At 44.9% G+C, this 20,464-nt stretch overlaps 1 protein-coding gene across 2 annotated transcripts in view; it reads left to right on the plus strand.

The window, feature by feature from the left end:
* The window catches only part of XYLB (xylulokinase), a 127,311-nt gene extending 107,370 nt beyond the window's left edge, over positions 1-19,941 (plus strand). For both annotated transcript variants that reach the window (XM_090047756.1, XM_090047757.1), the window contains exons 17-19: positions 7,661-7,748; positions 10,299-10,393; positions 19,323-19,941. In XM_090047756.1, the coding sequence (XP_089903882.1) occupies positions 7,661-7,748; positions 10,299-10,393; positions 19,323-19,397 (258 nt within the window). In that variant the 3' untranslated portion in view covers positions 19,398-19,941. The remainder of the gene's footprint in view (positions 1-7,660; positions 7,749-10,298; positions 10,394-19,322) is intronic.
* The last annotated feature ends 523 nt before the right edge of the window (positions 19,942-20,464 follow it).

The raw sequence follows: 20,464 nt of genomic DNA on the forward strand, positions 1-20,464 counted from the left end.
GGAAAATCTTCACCTTCCACACTTGGGACAGGTCTGGCAGTCAAATCTCTGTTTGCTCACAGATCAGATATTTCACATTGCACCATTAGTGCATCTTAGGCAGGTACTGCATAACCAGCAGGTTAGGGCACCCAAGCAAATCCATACCTACCCCAGCCCTGGAACAGTGTCCACCTGGGAGTGCAAGGAAGCCTAGGGCTTCCATTGGAACACTTACAGATCTGTACACCAATGCCAGGAGCTTGGGGAACAAACAGAAGGAACTGGTCCTCCTGGTAAGCAAGAAAGACTAAGCATGCTTTGCAGAGGAAAGCTCCATTCGGCTGGCTGCCCAGGGAACTACAGTCTGCAGTGCGTCCCTCCCCACAACCCTCTTCATGTGCCCTGCAGCTCCTGATCCAGCAGTGCTGACAGGTCTAGTGCACTGAATCAAGGCCTGCTACTACTGCTTCAGCAAGCTCATTCAAGTACAGCGTAGGCTGGTGTGGAGTGCAGTGAGTGGCTGTGGTCATGAGCATCTTCAAGCTCTGCTCCCTGTTCTTGTCTGCCAACAGCTACATGGCCACCGAGAACACTGCCGTGCCAGATGGCAGGCAGGGCAGTGTTGCTCTGGGCCACTTGCAGGCCACCTGCTGCTGCTCTGGGGCACTTGAGACGAGCATCAATGGTTGGGAGCACATTGTCCTGAGGTTCTGGGCTGATGAGCAGTAGCAGCAGAAGTTCAGGATGCACTAAGTCACCAGGGAGATACCTGCTATGCTGCTCCTTACCCTGGCATGCCAGGGGATCAACATAAGGGCACTCCTCACTGTAGAGAAACGTGTTGCCATCACCAGCTGGAAGCTCAAGGCCCTTGACTTCCTCTGCTCCCCTGCCAACTAGTTTGGGATGGGCAAGTCCAGAGCACATGTGGGATCAGTGTCTGGTGTCCAGTGGGTGCTAGTACTAGGATCACCTAGCTTAGCAATCCATGGGAGATCAGCAGTGGGGGAGGATGCTGCCAATCTTACAGAAGTTTCATCAGCTAAGTGCATGGGGGCTCATGTGCTGTAGCAGCCCCTTGCACTTGCAGCACCATGCTCAGCCCTGGGCCTCACCTGACATTATGACACTTTGTGTAGCATACACACCTCCTGGCAGTGCTGTCCATGATGTGGCCCTTGGCTAGCACAGCCCTGAACAGCTCTGACTCTCCCTCCACTTCAGGAGAGGGGCTGATGGGGTTTCCCTGTATTCTAGTCGTACCCTTTACCACGAGCCAGTTTTGAATTTCCTGAACACAAGCTCAACCACCCATGTGTTCTTGCTTGGTGCCCTTAACTGATTGCACCAGAGATCCAGGTGCAATAGGAACGTGTGTTTTGCATAGCAGGATGGCTTGGGAGGTGGGTAGGTGCTGGGTTTTTTGGGTGGGAATGATTCACTTTACAAAGAAAGACAGTACTGAACTGTAATTCTGCATGGCAACTTGTTAGCCTGGGTCCACATCCCTGGGGCAGTAGAGTTCAGCATGACAAATGGACTCCCTGAAACCTTCAGAAGAAGGGGGTGAGGAGCAAAGCTTCCTGGGATGCTGGAGGACTGAGCCATGGCATGTGGTATTATGTGTAACATTACACATGGTGCTGGAAAAGTTTACACTGCTGATGATTTATTATTCATAGAAATCATAGAAAATTAGGGTTGGATGGGACCTCAGGGGGTCACATCTAGTCCAACCCCCTGCTCAAAGCAGAACCATCCCCAGCTAGATCATCCCAGCCAAGGCTTTGTCTAGCCGGGTCTTGAAAACCTCTCTGGGTAACCTGTTCCAGTGTTTTACTACCCTCCTAGTAAGAAAATTCTTCCTAATATCTAACCTAAATTTCCCTTCCTGCAGCTTGAGACCATTGCTCTTTGATCTGTCATCTGTCACCACTGAGAACAGCCTAGCTCCATCCTCCTTCGAACCCCCTTCAGGTAGTTGAAGGCTGCTATTAAATCCCCCTTCAGTCTTCTCTTCTCTAGACTTAATAAGCCCAGTTCCCTCAGCCTGTCCTCAGAAGTCATGTACCCCAGCCCCCCTCACCATTTTTGTTGCCCTCTGCTGGACTGTTTCCCATTTGTCCACATCCTTCCTGTAGTGGGGCCTGTCTTACATCACCAGTGCTGTCTTACATCACCAGTGCTGATCAGAAGGGAATAATTACTTCCTTTGACCTACTGGCAACACACCTACCAATGCAGCCCAGTATGTCATTAGCCTTTTTGGTAACAAGTGCACGCTCCTGGCTCATATTCATCTTATCGTGCACAGTAACCCCCAGGTCCTTTTCTGCAGAGCTGCTGCCCAGCCAGTCAGGCCCCAGCCTGTACTTGTACATGAGATTACTCTGTCCTAAGTGCAGGACTTTGCACTTGTCCTTGTTGAACCTCAGGAGATTCCTTTTAGTCCAATCCTCCAATTTGTCCAGATCTCTCTGAATCCTAGCTCTACCCTCCAACGTATCTACTACTCCCCCCAGCTTGGTGTCATCTCCAGACTTGCTGAGGGTGCGCTCTGTGCCATCTTCCAGGTCGTTGATGAAGACATTGAACAAAACTGGCTCCAGGACCAACCCCTGGGGCACTCCACTTGATCCCGGCTGCCAACCAGACATGAGCCCAATGTTCCAGCCAGCTTTCTGTCCGCGTTACATCCATTCATCCGGCCCAGACTTACTTAGCTTGCCTGTGAGAATATTGTGGGAAACCATATCAAAAGCCTTGTTAAGATCAAGGTACACCACATCCACCGGTCTCCCCACACTCACATAGCCAGTCACCTCGTTGTAGAAGGCAGTCAGGTTGATCAGGCATGACTTGCCCCTGGTGGATTCATGCTGACTGTTTCTTATCATATTTTTCTCCTCCAAGTGCTTAGAAATGGATTCCTGCTCCATTATTTTTCCAGGGACTGAGGTGAGGCTGACTGGTCTGTAGTTCCCTGGATCCTCCTTTTTCCCTTTCTTAAATATGGGCACAATGTTTGCCCTTTTCCAATCATCCTGATCGCCATGAGTTTTCAAAGATGATGGCCAGTGGCTCTGTAATCACATCAGCCAATTCCCTCCTCACCCTCAGGTGCATCTCATCTGGCCCCATGGAGTTGTACATGTCCAGGTTTTCTAAATAATCCCTAACCTGTTCTTTCACCACTGTTGGCTGCTCACCTCCTCCCAAAACTGTGCTGCCCGATGCAGTAGTCTGGGAGTTGACCTTACCTGTGAGGAGTGAGGCAAAAAAGGCATTGAGCACTTCAGCCTTTTTTGCATCCTCTGTCACTAAGTTGCCTCCCCCATTCAGTAAGGGAATTATTTCTCCCAGTTTCCACTTCTTATAAGCTTCCTTTTTGTGATTTAGTTTACTGAAGAGTTCCCTGCTAAGCCAAGCTGGTCTTCTGCTATTCTTCCTGTGTGTTGGGATGGTTTGTTCCTGAACTCTTAGTAAGACTTCTTTAAAGTACAGCCAGCTCTCCTGGACACCTCTCCCCCTGAGTCTGGCTTCCCAGAGGATCCTACCCATGAGTTCCCTGAGCAAGTCAAAGTCTGCTTTTCTGAAGTCCAAGGTCCTTACTCTGCTGCTCTCCATCCTTTCTTTCCTCAGTATCGTGAACTCAAACATGTTGTGGTCAGTGCTGCCCAAGTTGCCATCCACTACTACTTTTCCCACCAATCCATCCCGTTCATGAGCAGCAGGTCAAAAAGAGCATGGTCCCTAGTTGGCCGCTCCAGCACTTGCACCAGGTAATAGTCCCCAGTACTCACCAAAAACTTCCTGGATTGCCTGGAGTTATTGGAAAGAGCTAACATTTTGTGGCAGAATCACTGTTATTCCACAACAACGTGCTTAAATGGCTTTATCCTTGCTTTTTGCAGTGTTAAAAACATGCAATTTTTACTATAAATGTAACACTTGAATATGGCCTTAGAAATGTAAGATTTCATGGCTCCTGAGTCATCCAGAACACCTGGTTCTTAGTTTTGTATGATCCTAGGATTTAAAGCCAGTTGGGACAGAAGACGTCAAAGTTAAGTTACGTGTTTCACTTAGACCAGGGGTGCTCAAGCTCCGGCTTGTGGGCCAAATGTGGCCACGGAGTTGTAGATATCTCTCCATGGGGCTGGATCAGGAATTTTGGTGGCAGGGGAAAGGTAGCAGTAAATATGGCCGCCCTCTCCCCCTGCCCTATTCCCAAAACCCAAGACCTCACAGCAGGTTGGGACAAACCAGGCCCCTCTCCCATGCCAGTGGCTGGATGGGGACTAGCCATTCCCCTCTCCCCTGGCTGAATGGGGTTGAGCTATGCCCCCTTCTCCCTGCTGAGCCAACACCCTCTTTCCTTCATGGGGGCAGATTGGGGCTGGGTCAAGCCCCCTCCCCCTGTGGGGCCAGGTTGGGGCTGGGCCACTACCCTTTCCCCCATGGGTGTGAGCCATGCCGCCTCCTTCCCTCCGTGGGGTTGGGCCACATCCCATCTCTTCCTCCCCCTTCCCCCACATGGTGCCAGGCTGGAGCCAAGCTGCCCTTTCTCCCCCTCCATGTGGCTGGATGGGGCTCTACTGTGCCCCCCCCTCCCCCCATGCTGGATCTGGTCTGTGGACAGTCTGGGCACTGCCCATCCCACCTGCTGGTCAAAAAGGTTAAGTACCACTGACTTTAGACAATACTAAAACTGGAATGTGAAGTGGGGTTAAAGGTGGAACGTTCTGTAAGCAGTCGCACTTTAAAGGGCAATGCTGTTTCTTGCCTATATAGCTATGATTTCCCACTACAGGGCTGACAGGCAGGGGCATGCTAGGATGCAGGACATTTGGACTCTGTCTGTCTTGGTTGGGTTGGGCTGAGAGTGGTGCACCCTAGGATGCTAAAGGAGTGCAGATTCCTATTTTAGCTTGTGGAGCAGATTGAAGTTACCCTAACAGGTGCCAGGTAGTATGGCCCATAGTTAATGCTCTCCTGAAGTGGTGAATTTTAAGATGGTAGCATGAGCTAGTGAGCTTTAATGTGCAGACACTCATGTTTAAGTGCCTTGAATATTGTCTAAGTGTAATGTGTAAGTTCACCCTCAGATGCATTTTGCTTGTAGTTATTACTTCTTTTTATCTGCTCCAATTATGCTGGTCAATACTTAGACACAGGGAAGACTAAAAGCGATTGATTGATCCTTACTGTGTAATGCCACTGAGGTTACACCAAGGATGAACTTGATCCAGTATATTTTGTGGAAGTGTGTAGAAAACTTCAGTTTCTAAAGCCATGCATTTACTAGAGCCAAGTGTAGTGTGCTCACTATTGGACGTCAGTGGGGAACTTAATGTTTTTCACATGCTTGATTCCCTGTAGCACACAGCTGAAGCAGACTTTGGGCTGGGAGCAGAGGGAGGGAAGAATAAATACTGTTTGACTATAACAGTAGAGCTGCATTTAAAATTTGTTTTAAGTGTCTTAAAATAATATGATCAATACAATGTCAACCACTTAATTCAATCACTGGTTAATTGGATCCTCTTTTTTTAATTTAATCAAAACCACAGGAACCAAATCATTTGCATGAAAACAAGACAACTTCCACGCTTTATTGTGGTCAATCGTGGATAATTCATTCTTGAGCTACGGCAAACCACCATTTAATTAACCAACTTTCACAACCCCTCACTTTGCTAGAAGAGAAGATAATTGAAACACTAAACATAGCAAAATGTGTTTTGAAATAGAGCTTGGTGTTTCCACGCAGAACCTTTTTCCTTTGCTTTTCTGACCGTTGATTAATGACTGCTTACATGAAACATGTCATGAATACTTTTTTTTTCTTTCTGATGTTGACATATGTGAACAGTTTTTTAGTTCAGTTGTGAACGAGGAATCTTGCGTTCCAAATGGTTTCCTTATGCATACAAACTTAAATGTGATCACCAAATCATAGCCAAACAATCTTTATTTTGATTTGTATTATCTAGAGCTTACGAACTCCAGTTGTTGTAAGGACCCCTTTGTGAAATGCATTGTACAGACATAGAGCAGAAAGGAGATCCCCGCTCCAAAGACCTTACCATCCAAATGTAAGACGAGAGTAAACAGATAAATACAGATAAATATATGGGGGATACAAGGAAACAATGAAGTAATGCTGACTTCTATGTTAGGCAGTGGTGTCAGGGCTCAAGTGGCCAAACTGTTTGTCTGGAGTTTTTTTTAATAGAGATCAGTATTTCAGGTTATCTTGCAGGATTTATCCTTTGGCTTCTAATCCGGGCTCGAGCACAATTCCATGTTAGTTATAAGGCTCTTAATGCTTTGGGGACTCTGGGGATGATTCTGATTTATTTTATACCAGTGTAAATAAGGTACGATACGATACAATACTGTTGACTACAGAGAGGGGAGAAGCTGACCTAAGTGAGCTCTGAAGTGTACTCCAGGTCTTTCCTTGTGCGGCTCTGTGGCTTTTCAAATGTAGCTGAGTTGTCAAAACTTGACAGGTCCTCAGTGAAATGGGAAGCAGTTCGGTGACAACATATTCTTAGTGAAGAGCCCTTAAATCCCCCATCATGGCTTAAAAAGGACCAAATCATTTTCCCTTTGGTGCCTGATCAAGTCTTGTTTCTTTTCTTGGGCTTCAAAGCATGGCTTCATTCCCATGTCCGCCTGCCTGCCCACCCGGAGCAAAGTATGCTGCTTGGAGCATGGGGCAGCTGGCACCTGAGCTGCTGTGGTGGGGAGGGAGGCAGCAGTGGCAGTCCTCAGAAGAGCAGTTGCAGGCACCACTGGGGTAGCTGGTGTGGGTGCAGGGTGCTGGATGGGGAGAGGAGTGGATTTATCTCCTCACAGAGGGTATGGGCAGTGGAGCACCTTTAAAGGGATCTCGTGGCAGCCTTAAAAGGATCTTGAAGCACTGACCTAGACCTTAAATCATCCCGGAGTAAATGGGTAGTTCGGCGTTCAGGCAGTGTGTAGGGAATGGAGACTTGCTGTATCCTTCTAGGTTAGGATTTTCTTAATGTAAAAACGTCCTTAATGATTGTAGATTTTGTGTAGCCAACTTCTTCCCCACTGTCCTTGCATGCCCCAGTACTGGTGGTGGTATGTTGGGCACAGACGATGTAGGCTGGGGTAGCGCACCATGCTGCTTGGGGAACTATAATCAACTTCAACATCTCCTTTTTTTTTTTTTTATTTCCCTTCCCACTTTACTGAGTGAACATAAACCTGGAAAAGCATAAGATCTGGCCTACCATTTTCTGTGTTGGGAATGAACAGCTCTGTCCTTTGCAAGTCTTGGGTTTTGGAATAAATTTGAGAGGTTGTAGGAGTACCGACAGTTTTATACATCTTGTATCTGGAGACAGAACAGAACCCTCTAAGCTTGTAATAAAGGAGTGACACGCAGGACATCTGGCAGGGAGTGGAATTGTACTTCTGCCACCAGCCGTCTGACTTGGTGAGTGTCTTGTTGCATGACAAGGGTCCGAACCTACGAGAGCCTTGGTCTGTCTCTCAGACTCACCCTAGAGCCCTGTAGACTCGCCAAAGACCTGGTTACCAATTGCTGCAGCCATTTGTTTTACTTCGCAATACTAGGAGACTACTTACTCCCCAGCCTTTTGTGTTCACAGGTAACTGATACTTTTGTTCTTTCTAGGTCCTGGCTGATGTGTTCAACACCCCAGTGTACACTATTGATACCGCTAACTCTGCTTGTCTTGGGTGTGCTTACAGAGCAATTCATGGTAAGCTTGCATTGAAAAGCAGTCTGAGCACCCTGTGTGTTTAAATTTCCATATAACCAATTTCCATGATTTAAGTTAAAGATCAGGCCCAGTTACAGTGGGTGCATTTACATGTGAAATTAGTGCGATTTAATAAATGCCAGCACAGTTTGTGCTGGAGTTTATTGCTCCTGGGTGCAGTGTTTACATGTGCACCTGGGACCGCAGCACGTTGAGCTGGGTTGGAGCAGCCCCAGCTATCAGGGAGCCCAGGGGCTCAGCGTGCTGCAGAGGGGCTGGCTGGGGCATGAAGGTACTACAGTGCAGGGCCAGCTGGCAGGCAGCCCTGCATTGTAGCAACCTCATGCCCCAGCCAGCCCCGGTTACCATCTACGCATGCATTATGGCAGAGTAAATAACTCTGTTGTAGAATAGTGCTTGTCTTGAGCAGCACTGCAGAGCTAGTTTACTGTGGCCTATTACCAAGGCATGTGTAGACAGTGATGCTTTACTGTGGAGCTAATTAGGCAACTCTGCAGTAAGGGTCTTATGTAGATGCCTTACTGTGGGAGAGTAATTGCAGCTTAACTAATTTTTACTGTAGAATCCAGGGTTGGGATCCCTGGGGCAGAGAGTCTGCTTGAAGGAGGATTGAAGATGCAGCAGCACAAACTGCCTGCAACCACCTCTCAGCCAAGGGTGGTGCCTGGTAGTGCCTGAGACCAGCTGAGGAGGGCATGGAGCCTTGGGGTGCTGATCTTCTAACTGCAGAGACTCTTTTACTAATTAAAGCTCCCCTCCCCTTCCTGAATCCACAAGGCCTAGCAATAATTCTGGCGAAACGGGAAGCATTAAAATCAACCTGCATCAATCTTGCAACTTTTTAATGACAAAACAACAGCCAGAATGTACAAGCTGCCCTGAGCTCCACATTCAAGCTGTGTGCACTTCATGGTGTAAAATCATAAATCTCTGGATGTTCTTAAGTGTGTTCAGCCATTTCATTTACTGCAATACATCACTAGTTATAATGCAACAGCCAGAGTCCCAGAAGGAAAGGTGTTAATTAATTTATGTGTATTGATGCAAACACTTGTATGTTAATGATAGCTTCTTAGAGGTTTAATAGAGTTGAATCCCAGGAAGCTCTTTCTCCTTCAGGTATTTTAAAATGGTTTAATAGATCATGACATGGGTTCTTGAATATTTTACTTCTGAACGAGTTAACAAATATGAGCCAGATCCTGAAGCCCTTATTTGGGCAAATTCCCCTGGGCCCCACATGGGCAGTTTTGTCTGTTTAGAGATTTCTGAAATAAATGAATAGGCCTTCTGCTGGTTTGGAGAGGGTGTGATGTTGAGACAGGAGTCTGGCAGAGACAGCAGAGGTGACCACAAAAACATCCGAGTTTTAATTTTAGAAGCAAATTCTGCCTAGGATACATGGTGCAGCCTCCGTTGACTGTACTCTTGTATCTGGAGACAGAGCAGAAACTCCGCGCAGCAGAGAACCTGAGTCAGTGATTTTAACATACAAAATGTTCATTTTATTTCTTTAAAAAAGAAAAAGCTGCAGTGGGTAGCGGAAACAGCGGCATCAGATTATCAGCAGGAGCAAAGCATGCTGAGAACACTTCTGCATTTATAGGAATCTCATTTCCCAATCTAACTCCAGTCTTGTTCAGAATTTGTCCTCCACTTCAAAGTCAACCCGAACCATTCCAATACCTGCTGTGCTGCAGGCAGCTTCTTTGCCAAGGATTGCAGCTTGATGTGTACAGCCTCCATGAAGATATGTGCAGTTCATTTCATACAGCTAGTAGATGGGGATTCCCTGTCACTGTTGTAGTTGTGTTTGAAATCTTTGCTCAAGTCCTCTCCTGACCCAGTCCCTGAGGCACGCTGAGCGTGGTTTTAAATGGCACTTTTGATTGATGCAGCTCAGCTGCCTTGGCCGGGTAGAGGGATTGTGTTCAAGTGAAGACTTGCTAATATAAATGAAATATTGATGGCCATTATAATTTATATCTGCAAATACAGGAATCCACAGTTGGTCCAGGGTTTTTGGCAGGAGTAACAAAGAACACCTGAAATGCTGTACTTTACTCTGTAAGGCAAAATGCTTCAGTAATTGGATTCCCTCTGATTATACAGCTGCCACGTATGTCCTTATATTTTAATCATTAGTTGCAGCATGGTTTCTTGATATTTTTTCATGCTGCGCCTCTGTGTTTTTTAGGGTGTTTGTCCTTGAATCTCCTCCTCCTCTATTTCCACTGCTTTTTGCTGTATTATTGGTGTCCAAAATGATTTCTGATATTGTTGAACCTGCATCTCTGCTGCTGGTCTATTCTCTCGAGTACAAATTGAATGATGGACAAAAACTCAATCTTGGGAGTCCCCACTTCCTGACTAGTGCATTGGCATGTAAGATCTTTGCCATTTATCCTTCACTTTTGAATACTGACCTGACCAGGGAGAATCAATATAATGTATTAATTTGCCTGTGAGTCAAGGCACATCCCTCATCTTGTTTTTGTGTATTGATCAGGATTGCGATTCTCGTTGCAGGGCTGGTGGCAGAGACAAGCGTGTCCTTGGCTGATGTTGTGAAATTAGCACCAGCGCCTAGATTAGTTGTTACACCAGCTGCTGAGGCTGATGAGGTGAGTGAGCTTTGCAGTGTTGCCATTTTTCATTTTATTTCCTGCGTACTTCAAAGTGTAGTGGTTGGTATTAATATTTTTCACTGAAATGGATGAATTTAGATGTGTTAATCTACTATGTATCCTTGTTATAAGGATTGATTTGGGAGATCCTTGCTATAATGACCCTATAATGCTTAAGTGATCACTACTTCCAGATCTGTAAGAGTGAATTGCCCTAATCGGATCTGGCAGAGAGCAAAATCTTCCTTCAAGGAGAGAAAAGGTTATAGTTCAGGTTTAATGCCAAGGCAGGTCAGTCAGGTCCTAACTGTTAATTGACAAAATAGTCTTAATTTGCCTGCAGGCAGTTGACACTGAGGCAGGTGTGAATGGACTTGTTTTCTCCCCTTGGAAAACATCGGAAAAGATCTCTTCCAGCCTGGTCCTTAACATTGATCCTTAATTACTGATGAGAGGAACACACATCTTCTCGGATAGCTTTCAGTCTGAACAGCCAAATGATTCCTAACTACCAAGAATGCTCCCTCTAACAAATTTTCGCTACAGACATCCTTTAATGTTCCCTGTAAAAATTAAGCTGGTGTTAAGCAGGTAACAGGATTTCATAGTTCATATAAACTATGGCAAAGCTCATCTTTGGGACTTCTAATGTCCCATTAAAAGGCAGTTTTTCCCAGCTGAAGTTCTAAAAAGCCTTAACTTTATTAGAGTTTCCTATGCATAATTTAACATTATATGATAAATCGACAGTATGCAGCAAGAAACCTAGCTAATACTATTTTTAGTTGTAGCTGTCCTGAATCTAAATATCTTCAACATCCACTCATTTCAATTGCCGGCAAACATCTAGACAGCCATGAATCTTGCATTAAAAACCAGATGCACGGTAACTGCAGACATTCAGGCTTTAGAGCTTTTATTTAAATTCTTGGGAACTACCAAACCACCAAATTTCCACCTAAATGGGTAGAGGAATACCAGGCAGGACCAGACATAATGATGAAGAAGCGATCGTGCTGCATTGCATCTATACTTACTAGTAATTTTAATTCTTAAACAGTGTGAGATTATGACAATCTAATACACACCCCTTTCAGAAATATTAAGACAGTCAGGAACTTAAAACTGCATGATCTGATTTTGCTTACTTGATTGCTTATTATCTTTCCCCAATTTTTAAAAAGATAAATTAATATTGGCGAGCCCTGCTCTGGCTTTTGTCCCTAGAGATATGACTTTGAAGAACACTTGTAAGAGCACAGGGCTGTCCCCCATGCAAAAGGTAGCTCTTCTTACTTGTGTGGATTGGGGCAGGGTCATGAGTTCAGGCACACCTCCTATTTAGTGCCCCCCTTTGCTGTGAAGTTTGAAGTTTTGAGAATGCAGTTACCTCTTACAGCAGTGCAAAAGGAGGAACATAGTCACAGTCACAGCCTGGCTGGAAATACCAATGGCAAATTCTTCTGCTCCTTTTCCATTTACTCGCATCCATATAGAGTGCCTGGGAAGCTAATAAGAGTTAATTATCTCTGTCTCAATGCCCTTCTTCTGCTTTTTTCCACTTGGTTAGACCTGGCTCCCCTCACTCATTTTTTATTGGATATGAAACGACATGGAGGCTGTGAATTATTGCTTCAATTGATACTGAGTGCATGATAGAGAAGGTAGTGACCAAGCGGCAGGCTGAAGAATAACCATTTCTGCACTTGGGTTTTATGTCCCAGCTGCATCCCATTAAAAACAGCTTCTTGCAATTACAAATTCCACACCAATTTCCTTCTCCCTGTCCTGTAATTTTACAGTTGATAGTGGATTCCCTGGCTAGTTTCATGGCTGTGAAACTGCAGAAAGCCACAGGGCCTGTCAGTAATACAGTGTGTTAGCATGCACAGTGCAGTAAAAATTCATAATGTGATGAGTCAGTTTGGTTTGGGTTTTTTTGCAGGGCTGCATCTCCCTGTCTGTCCAATTTCATTCTGTTGAGTTTAGTGGCTTTTGCTTAAATGACGGTTCTTTTTATAAACTTCAAAGTCATCCTGAGGTTAAGATCTGCTGCACTCAGGAGCTCTTGTAAGGCAGCCTGGCTAACCAGTGTGAAGTTGCCCTGATCACTTCCCTTCATGGTCAGGCAAGGGCCAGGCCTCAGCAGCAGAGGGAGAAACAGGTCAGAGCTCAGGAGTCTGGTTTGGTTTCATCCTTTCTTCGACGCAGGTTTTCAGCAGCAAGCACTGGTCATGAGAAGGGGGAAACCTGATTGCGGATGGAAGTGAAACACTACATCTGAGTTCATTTAAATCCTGAATAGGAGGGTCTATGTACATACAGTGGAACCGGATTCCTCCTGTTGTAGTGTGCTTAGGTTCCCCTGTGGATGTGGAGGGTGTGGGAAGGTTATTTGACACAGAGTCATTTGCCCCTTATAGGTAATGCTTTGTTGCATTACCTGTACAGAGGCTGAGGATCATCTGCAGTCTTTGCACTCACTTAAATGCAAGAGCCTGTGGTTTTAGCACTGCCAGCTATACCAAAGAGGAGGAGATGAGCTCAGGACTGGCCTGTCCTTAGGCACTGGCTTGTGTCCCTACTGGTAATTAGTGGTAACAGCGGGCTCCCCCTGCATTGCTAGGGGGTCTGAGGCCTGCCATGATCCCTGCGTCTCTGCATCACTCCCGGACTGCTCGGGCAAATGAGATGCTGAGAGCCATTAAACAAAGAACATAGCTCTTGCAAGAGGTAGTGGATTAATAATGGAAGTCCCTTAAGGAACAGCTGTCATAGCACCCTTGCGAGCATCCCTTACAGGACACCACCCAGCTTGGGAGGGACCATTTCTGAGGGGATGAATCATTCTCCGTAGTCCAAATCACGAACCTCTCTTACCTAGTAACCCTGTAGTGTAAAACAGCTTGCCACTAGCAACTGGGCCTACTTCCCATGAAGTAGGTGATGGAACAAACTCATAAAATATTGGAAAATGTGGTAACCTTTGGTTACTACCTTCCTAGGGTGAACTCAGCACACTAGAGAGGAGATCTGATGAGCTATTTGCCTATCTTAAAAATAAAGGGCACTTACTTCCTTCAGAGCTCTTAAGGAAGAAGATTAATCAGAACCACTAGGCATGACAGAAATAACCAGGAGACCTTATAACAATAAGTATATGCTAACAGACAGTAAGAATCCATTATTACAGCATTAAAATGCAGCTCTATTTTAGTAATCTATTACAAGCAGAGATGCTTGGCTTGTTAGTTAATTAAGCAAAAAGGCATGAGAGGGAATATGATTATCTGGAGATAATCACATCTCTGGTGTTTTTACAAGCCATGTACCTGTGAAGTGGTGTAAGATTTGTTTTAGTGCCATTGTGCAGGGAAGCATTGGAAGGATGCGGTGCAGTCCACTATACTGAAGATGCATAGCTTTTAATTGTGTCCTCTGTTCCATTCATAAATTTTGGATAGATCCAGTCCTTGTTGGCTGTTATAATACATTAGAGGGGTGTGGTAATGGAGCAGCTTGTATTGTTGACTATATTATTATTACTAGCTGTAGTAGCTTTCACCCAGAAGGCTATCTATTGTGCCAACTACTGCCCAAATAAGGGAGAAGAAAATAGCCTCTGCCGTAGAAAGTTCACAACCTAATTTTGGGATGAGGTGTAGCAGGAGGATGAAATGTGGGTCAGAGAGCAAAGACAGACTTCAGATTAGAATAGATAACTACCTGTTTCAGAGAGTCATTTTAATCCTAAAATGAGTTTATTTTGCATCAAAGACAGTAGACTTAGTCTGAACTGATCCTGTACTATGCTATAACAGTTTGTTATCGTGGTATTTTTATGGAGCTGTTGAGCCCTGGGAATGTGAGCGACTGTCAATGGGTGCATCTACGCATGCTGTTAATGTGAACCAATAAACTCTGGTGCTGTTTGTGCTGGAATTTATTGCTCCTAGGTGCTGCATTTAAACGTGTGTCCGGGACCACAGCACGTTGAGTTGGGTCAGAGCAGCTCCAGCTGGCAGGGGACCTGGGGGTGGGAAGGGGGTTTAGCTTGTCAGCCTGGGGCTGCCCCAACCCAGCCTAATGTGCTGTGGAGGCACTAGGATGCTATGTTATGGGGCTAGCCAGCCCCATCAGCATCTACACTTGCATTGTGGTGCATGAAATAACACCACCCTAGGGTAGTACTTGTAAACACCCTATGGCGACGTTTATTAGTTTACTGTAGCCACGTATAGAGGCTGAGACTTTACTGCAGAGCTAATTAGTCAGGTCTGCAGTAAACGTCTCGTGTAGACTCCCCCAGTGTGCAGCCAAATAATCCCAGTGATGAAATCTAGAGTTTGGAACGTCAGCTCTCAAAGTCATGCCTACGGATCACTGTAATGCTGCAGAGTTGGCTCTAAAGATAAGAGGGTGGGCAGTAAGAAAGCGAAGACGATATAGGCAAATAATGAGCTTCATGTTTTGATACGTGTGATTGCTTTTGTTTAATATTCTGCTTTGAGATGTGACAAAGAGGGAATTTATGTTCCAGCATGTTTATTTATGCATCCGTGGGTGTTCTTTATTTCTGTTGGGCCTCAGTTATAAAAAATAGACCTCTTTAATTGATTTCAGGAGGATTTTTTGGAGGCAGTTAGGAGGCTTTATCAGCACTGATGTCAATAGAATGCAAGTACTGGATGCATAAGGAATAATCCTCTATGGGCGCCTCTACACGAGATGTTTACTGTGCAGTTGACTAATTAGATGCACAGTAAACATCTCAGTGTCTGCACGTGTGGGGTCTGGAGTAAACTAATTTACTCCTCAGCAGGATAGTACTTGTAAAAAAAACTCCACAGTGTCGCATGTGTAGACACTGCCTGACTGGTGGGACATGGGGGTATTTCAGTGGGGAGGCCTCCTGCCAGCTAGCCCCACACCGAAGCTCCCTCATGCCCCAGCCAGCCCCTCTGCAGCACACTGAGCTGGGGGAGCATCTCTGGGCTGGCAGGATGACCCCCCTGGGCTCTTTGCCAGCCAAGGCTGCTCTGTCCAGTCTCCACATGATGCACATGAATAAACTGTGGAGCTTATTGCTCTGGAGTTTATTGAGGTGCTTTAAGTGAACATGTAGATGTCCCGTATGAATATAGCCACATATATGCCCTAGGTGAGACCCTCAACTGGTTGACATTCGGGCTCACTGCTTGCATGAGTCTGCGTATAAAGTACCAGTCACCAACACCTGCATTGCAAGGGACTGTGTTGTGCCAGTAGTATCTAGTCTGTCTTCAGAACTCTTCAGTGAAGTCAGTACAAGGCAAGAGTTCCCAATCTATTTTGTACCACTTCCCTGCTTCCCAGCATCTTACAACCTGTCTTCTGATTCAAGCCCATCTGCAGTAATTGAATTTCCTTGGGGCCTGCGAACCCTTAGCTTGGGAACCACTGACCTCTGCATAGGAATGAATTTTGCTGAAAGTGAACGGAAGTAAAGCAGGAGAAATAGTTCCCCTCCTCTTCCCCCGCATTCATCCAGTATAGGTGTAATGTAGATTGCAGCACTTGTTCACAGTGACGGCTGCGAAAGCTGCTGCAGATGCTTGAAATTTGCTAGTTGGCAGGCAGAGTGTTCAACCCCAGTAAAACAGTGAAAAACATTGCATCACTAAATGCAGCTGTTCATTTGTCTTGACGCATTTTAATTTGGAGTGATGTATCCCCGACAATACTTCATAGCATGTTAGGAACCATGCTGCTATATATTTTGTGGAAATGATATGGTGTACGTACGAGACCTGCTTTCTTAGTAACACAGTGCTCTTGGTAACAATACAGTGCTCCTCTATTAAATCCTTGCTGAAGAGTCTGGTGTGGCCGCCAGGGTTCATCAAATGTACAGATTAGTATAGTGAGAATTAGTGAGGCTTGACCAGAGATGTTTCAGTAAATAAAAGAGCTATTTTGTATGATGCAGTGATACTCCTGGTACAACTGTAACTGTTTGCTCAGTATTTTGTATGCTCCTGCATATATCTATATCTATATATATTTATACAGACGTGTGTGTGTGTGTGTGTGTGTGTGTATAAATATATAGATATATAGATATATATATAAAATTTGAGAGAAACAGAGACAACAGCATTCTTCCGGGTGGGCATATTCAACAGGCACTGAGAGCAATTTGGCACACAGTACATGCAAGGCATTCATAGAGATGCTTATAATTAGATGCAGTGTGATGTGCTTTGAACTTCCATAGCTGCTTTTAACCAAAGATCTCTTTCTTTTCATTGTATAGATAGGAGGAATTGGGGCACTGAAAAGTTAAATGAGTTGCCTATAGTAATGGAGTCAGCCAGCAGCAGAGAGAGGAATATAGCCCAGGTTTCCTGATTCTTAGTTTGATGCTCTAATCATGAACTAAAAGCATGAACTAAAAGAAGTTGTTATATCCTTAGATCAACATGGTTACAACCTACACCCCCAAACTAAAACATACATTTAAAAACCCTGTCAATAAAGAAGGCTTAAGCAAGTATAGAGAGTATATTCGTACCCACCACTGACCTATTATAGGCTTACCTTTGTATATTCATTCTAGACTTCCCTCTGATGTCTTTAACTTGCTGTGGAAATTTGCTTTAACTGTGCAACAACTTACTGGCAAGGAGCAGAATTCATCAAAGCAGGCTTCTCTGTTGCTGAATTTAACCAGCGAGTCCCTCTTAACTGTCATACTGGAGAGTAAGAAATTTGGTGCTGAACTCCAAGAACAAAAAGATAAATCCCCGTGTCACTGGTCAGATTGAAACAATTACTCAGGGGAAGGGGAACTCCAGCACTGAAGACCTTGCAGTCAACTGAAACAAAAGGTCAAAGCATCACAATTTTTTTGTTTTTTTTTTCAAATGCAGCAGAAACTTAAACAATTTTTCTTTCTTGTGAAAAGTTCATAGAATCATAGAAGAGGAGGGCTGGAAGGGTCAGGAGTCCAGCCCCTTGCTCAAATGTAAACTATCCCTTTCTAAACCATCCTAGATCTCTAACCCAATTGCACAAATTTCCAAGGACAGGTATTCTATAACCTCTCTAGATAATCTGTTCTAATGTCTAACCACCCCCGCAACGAGAAACTTCCTGCTAATATCCAACCTAAATTTCCCTTGCAGCAATTTAAGACTGTTACTCCTTGTCCCCTGTGGCCACAGAGAACAGACTAACAGCATTCTCTTCAGAGCCACTCTTCAGGCATTTGAAGATTGCTGTTGAATCCCCCCTCAGTCTTTTCTTTTCCAGACTGAATCGTCCCAGTTCTTCCAGCTTTTGCTTGTAAATTATTTTTCTTAGACCTCTGAATTTTTTTCTTGCTCACTGCTGGACCCTTTCTAATCTGTCCACATCTTCCTTGAAGTGTGGTGCTAAGAACTGGATACTTCACTCTGGATGAGGCCATACCAGTGCCAAACAGAGTGGAAGAATCACTTCCCTTGATTTGTAAGTGATGCTTCTGTTAATACCATCCAGTATACTATTGACTTTGCAACAAGAGGACACTATTATTGGCTGTTGTTCAGTTTCTGGTCCATGATGACCCATAGGTTCTTTCTTGTAGCACTGCAGCCTACCTGATCATTCCTCAGTCTATATTTGTGCACATAATTGTTCCAACCTAAGCGTAGGACTTTGCACTTGTCCTACTGAATTTCGTTCACTTAATTTCCCACTAGTTCTCCAGTTTATCAAGGGCATGCACAATGCTGATCCCACCCTCCAGTGTGTGCAGTTGCTCCTGGCGTAGTGTCAGCTGCAAATTTGGTTTGGGTGCAGGTTAGATTTTGAGCCCTTCAGGGTAGGATTTGATGGCACCAAACTTTTTTCAACTGGCCTTGTAAACTTTTAGTGACATGCGATGAAAATCTTGTGCAACCAGCTGATCTTGTGAGGGGTCTGACTGCTTTGAACTATAAGAACAACAATAGTGTTTTTCCTGGTGTTTACCCAAGATACAGAACAGCAGAGCATATTTAAGAGGGGATTTGAATCCAGTGGTTTTATTTTTTGTAGTCGCAGCAAACCTGACGCCACTTCCAGCAGCCTCAGTACAGGATGCTTGTGGGGTTGCTTGTGACCCCTCCATCCTGGCAGAGATTGTAATGAAGGATTTGGGGTAAGACAATGGGAATAGTAGTATAACGGAGGGGAGGCAACAAGGGCTAATGCACTGTTACGCCTCTGAATGGAAATGTGGACAAGGCCCTGCATAGCCTTAGGCAAATCCTGGAGCCTGGACTAGCACCATTGGCACAGAGTGGCTACATGCTAAGAAACAAAAGGTAAGAAGTCAGAGGCAGAGTTGTAAAGACTGAGCTTAGGAAACTCGAATTAGTGTGGTGAAGAAGAGAGGAAAGGATAAGTGTGCGTATAATGGGGTGATATGGCTGGAATGACAGGCAAGAGAGTATCTTAGTCGTAGTGTTTGAATATCCTGAGGATTTCAGTGTGGATGTTGGGGGCCAGGGAGGGCATGGGTTTTGGTTGGGTGACTAGGAAGGTCATTACAGAGGAGGACATATTAAACTGAAGGTTAATATTAATTAGACCATATTAAAGGTCTTGTGACCTTACTAGAGGTTGTTGCTTACCTCCCCTTGGATTAATGATTTCTGCATATCACAAGAGCACGGCGCGAAAATGTACTACATCTTCACAATAGCAACTTCAGTGTATATCGTAAAATTGAGCTGTGAAAGAGCTGTGAAAATGGGCCATGAAAAAAACTGGGGGGAAAGAGGAATATTCGTTCCTGAGGGAATTTCGGAGAGACTGCAGTCAAGGGAAGGGTGACTACTTTGGATTGTTCAAACTGCAGAATGTTTTAAAATGTACCTTTTTGAACATGTTCATGTATGCTTCTCTTTCTTTCTTTAAGATCTATCTTCCTCTTCTGGAAAGATACGCAGAACTTGAACAAAAGGTGCTCTGCAATCCAACCTCATCTGGTTAAATAACAAAGAAAAATCTACCGCTCGCCTGTAGAGATGCCTGCCGAGAAGATTGTAAAAAAGCTTATCAGAATTGACTGGATTTGTTTAAGCCAGTCTTCCGTGCTACGTACCTGAAACATAGTCTAATTAATACAAATCAAAATGGTTATTTTTAAAGTTGGCAATGGAAAGATTCTGAAAGATTTACATCTTCCATGAATCGGTTCGGGTGGTTGTGTGCGGTGTCCGGTTCCTTTCAGAACGGTGCTGAGCATGTTGTTTTCTCTGGATAATTCTGCCAATCTGTCTGTCCATCTCTCTCCGTTGGCATGTCTCCCTACTTTGAGTGTCTGTATCTCGTCTTCCCTGGGCCTGCCTGTTTGTATATCTGTTTTTCTACTGTATCTTTTTCTTTCAGTCTATCAATGTTATCTGGACATTTTCTGCCTCTCTCTCTCTCTGTCTCTCTCGCTCTCTCTCTCTCTCTGCCATAACCGTCTTTCTGTATATCTGTCTGTTATATTTATACCAGCGTTCACTTAAAATAAAGTCCACAGAAAATAACTGCTGTTAGATTTTCTTGGCCCTTTTTTTTTTTAAAATAGGAGCTTTATGTGTTATAAAGATGGATACATATTTATGAAAATCCTGTGTGGGATCCCCAAAGCAAGAAGTCCCTTATTAGGTGGTGGTATGGTGAGTCTACCTGGATCAAGATGGAACATCACGACAATGCGAGGTCTCGGTTGGCAGGGCTAACTGCACCTTGTCGTGCATCCACAGGTGCATCTCAAGTAGAGACAGGGAGGTGATCCTCCCCCTCTATGCGACGCTGGTCAGGCCACAGCTGGAGTACTGCGTCCAGTTCTGTGTGCCCCATTTCAGGAGGGACGTGGACAACATTGAAAGGGTCCAGAGGAGGCCACACGCATGATCCGGGGACTACAGGGCAGACCCTACATTGAAAGACTGCAGGACCTAAACCTGTTCAGCCTTCACTAGAGAAGGCTGAGGGGGGACCTGGTGACTGTCTATAAACTCACTAGGGGGGACCAGAATGGACACAAGTTATTAGAGAGTAGATTTA

This window comes from Crocodylus siamensis, chromosome 5 (assembly GCF_052110815.1).
Source record: "Crocodylus siamensis isolate JL-2025a chromosome 5, ASM5211081v1, whole genome shotgun sequence".
Lineage (NCBI taxonomy): Eukaryota > Metazoa > Chordata > Crocodylia > Crocodylidae > Crocodylus > Crocodylus siamensis.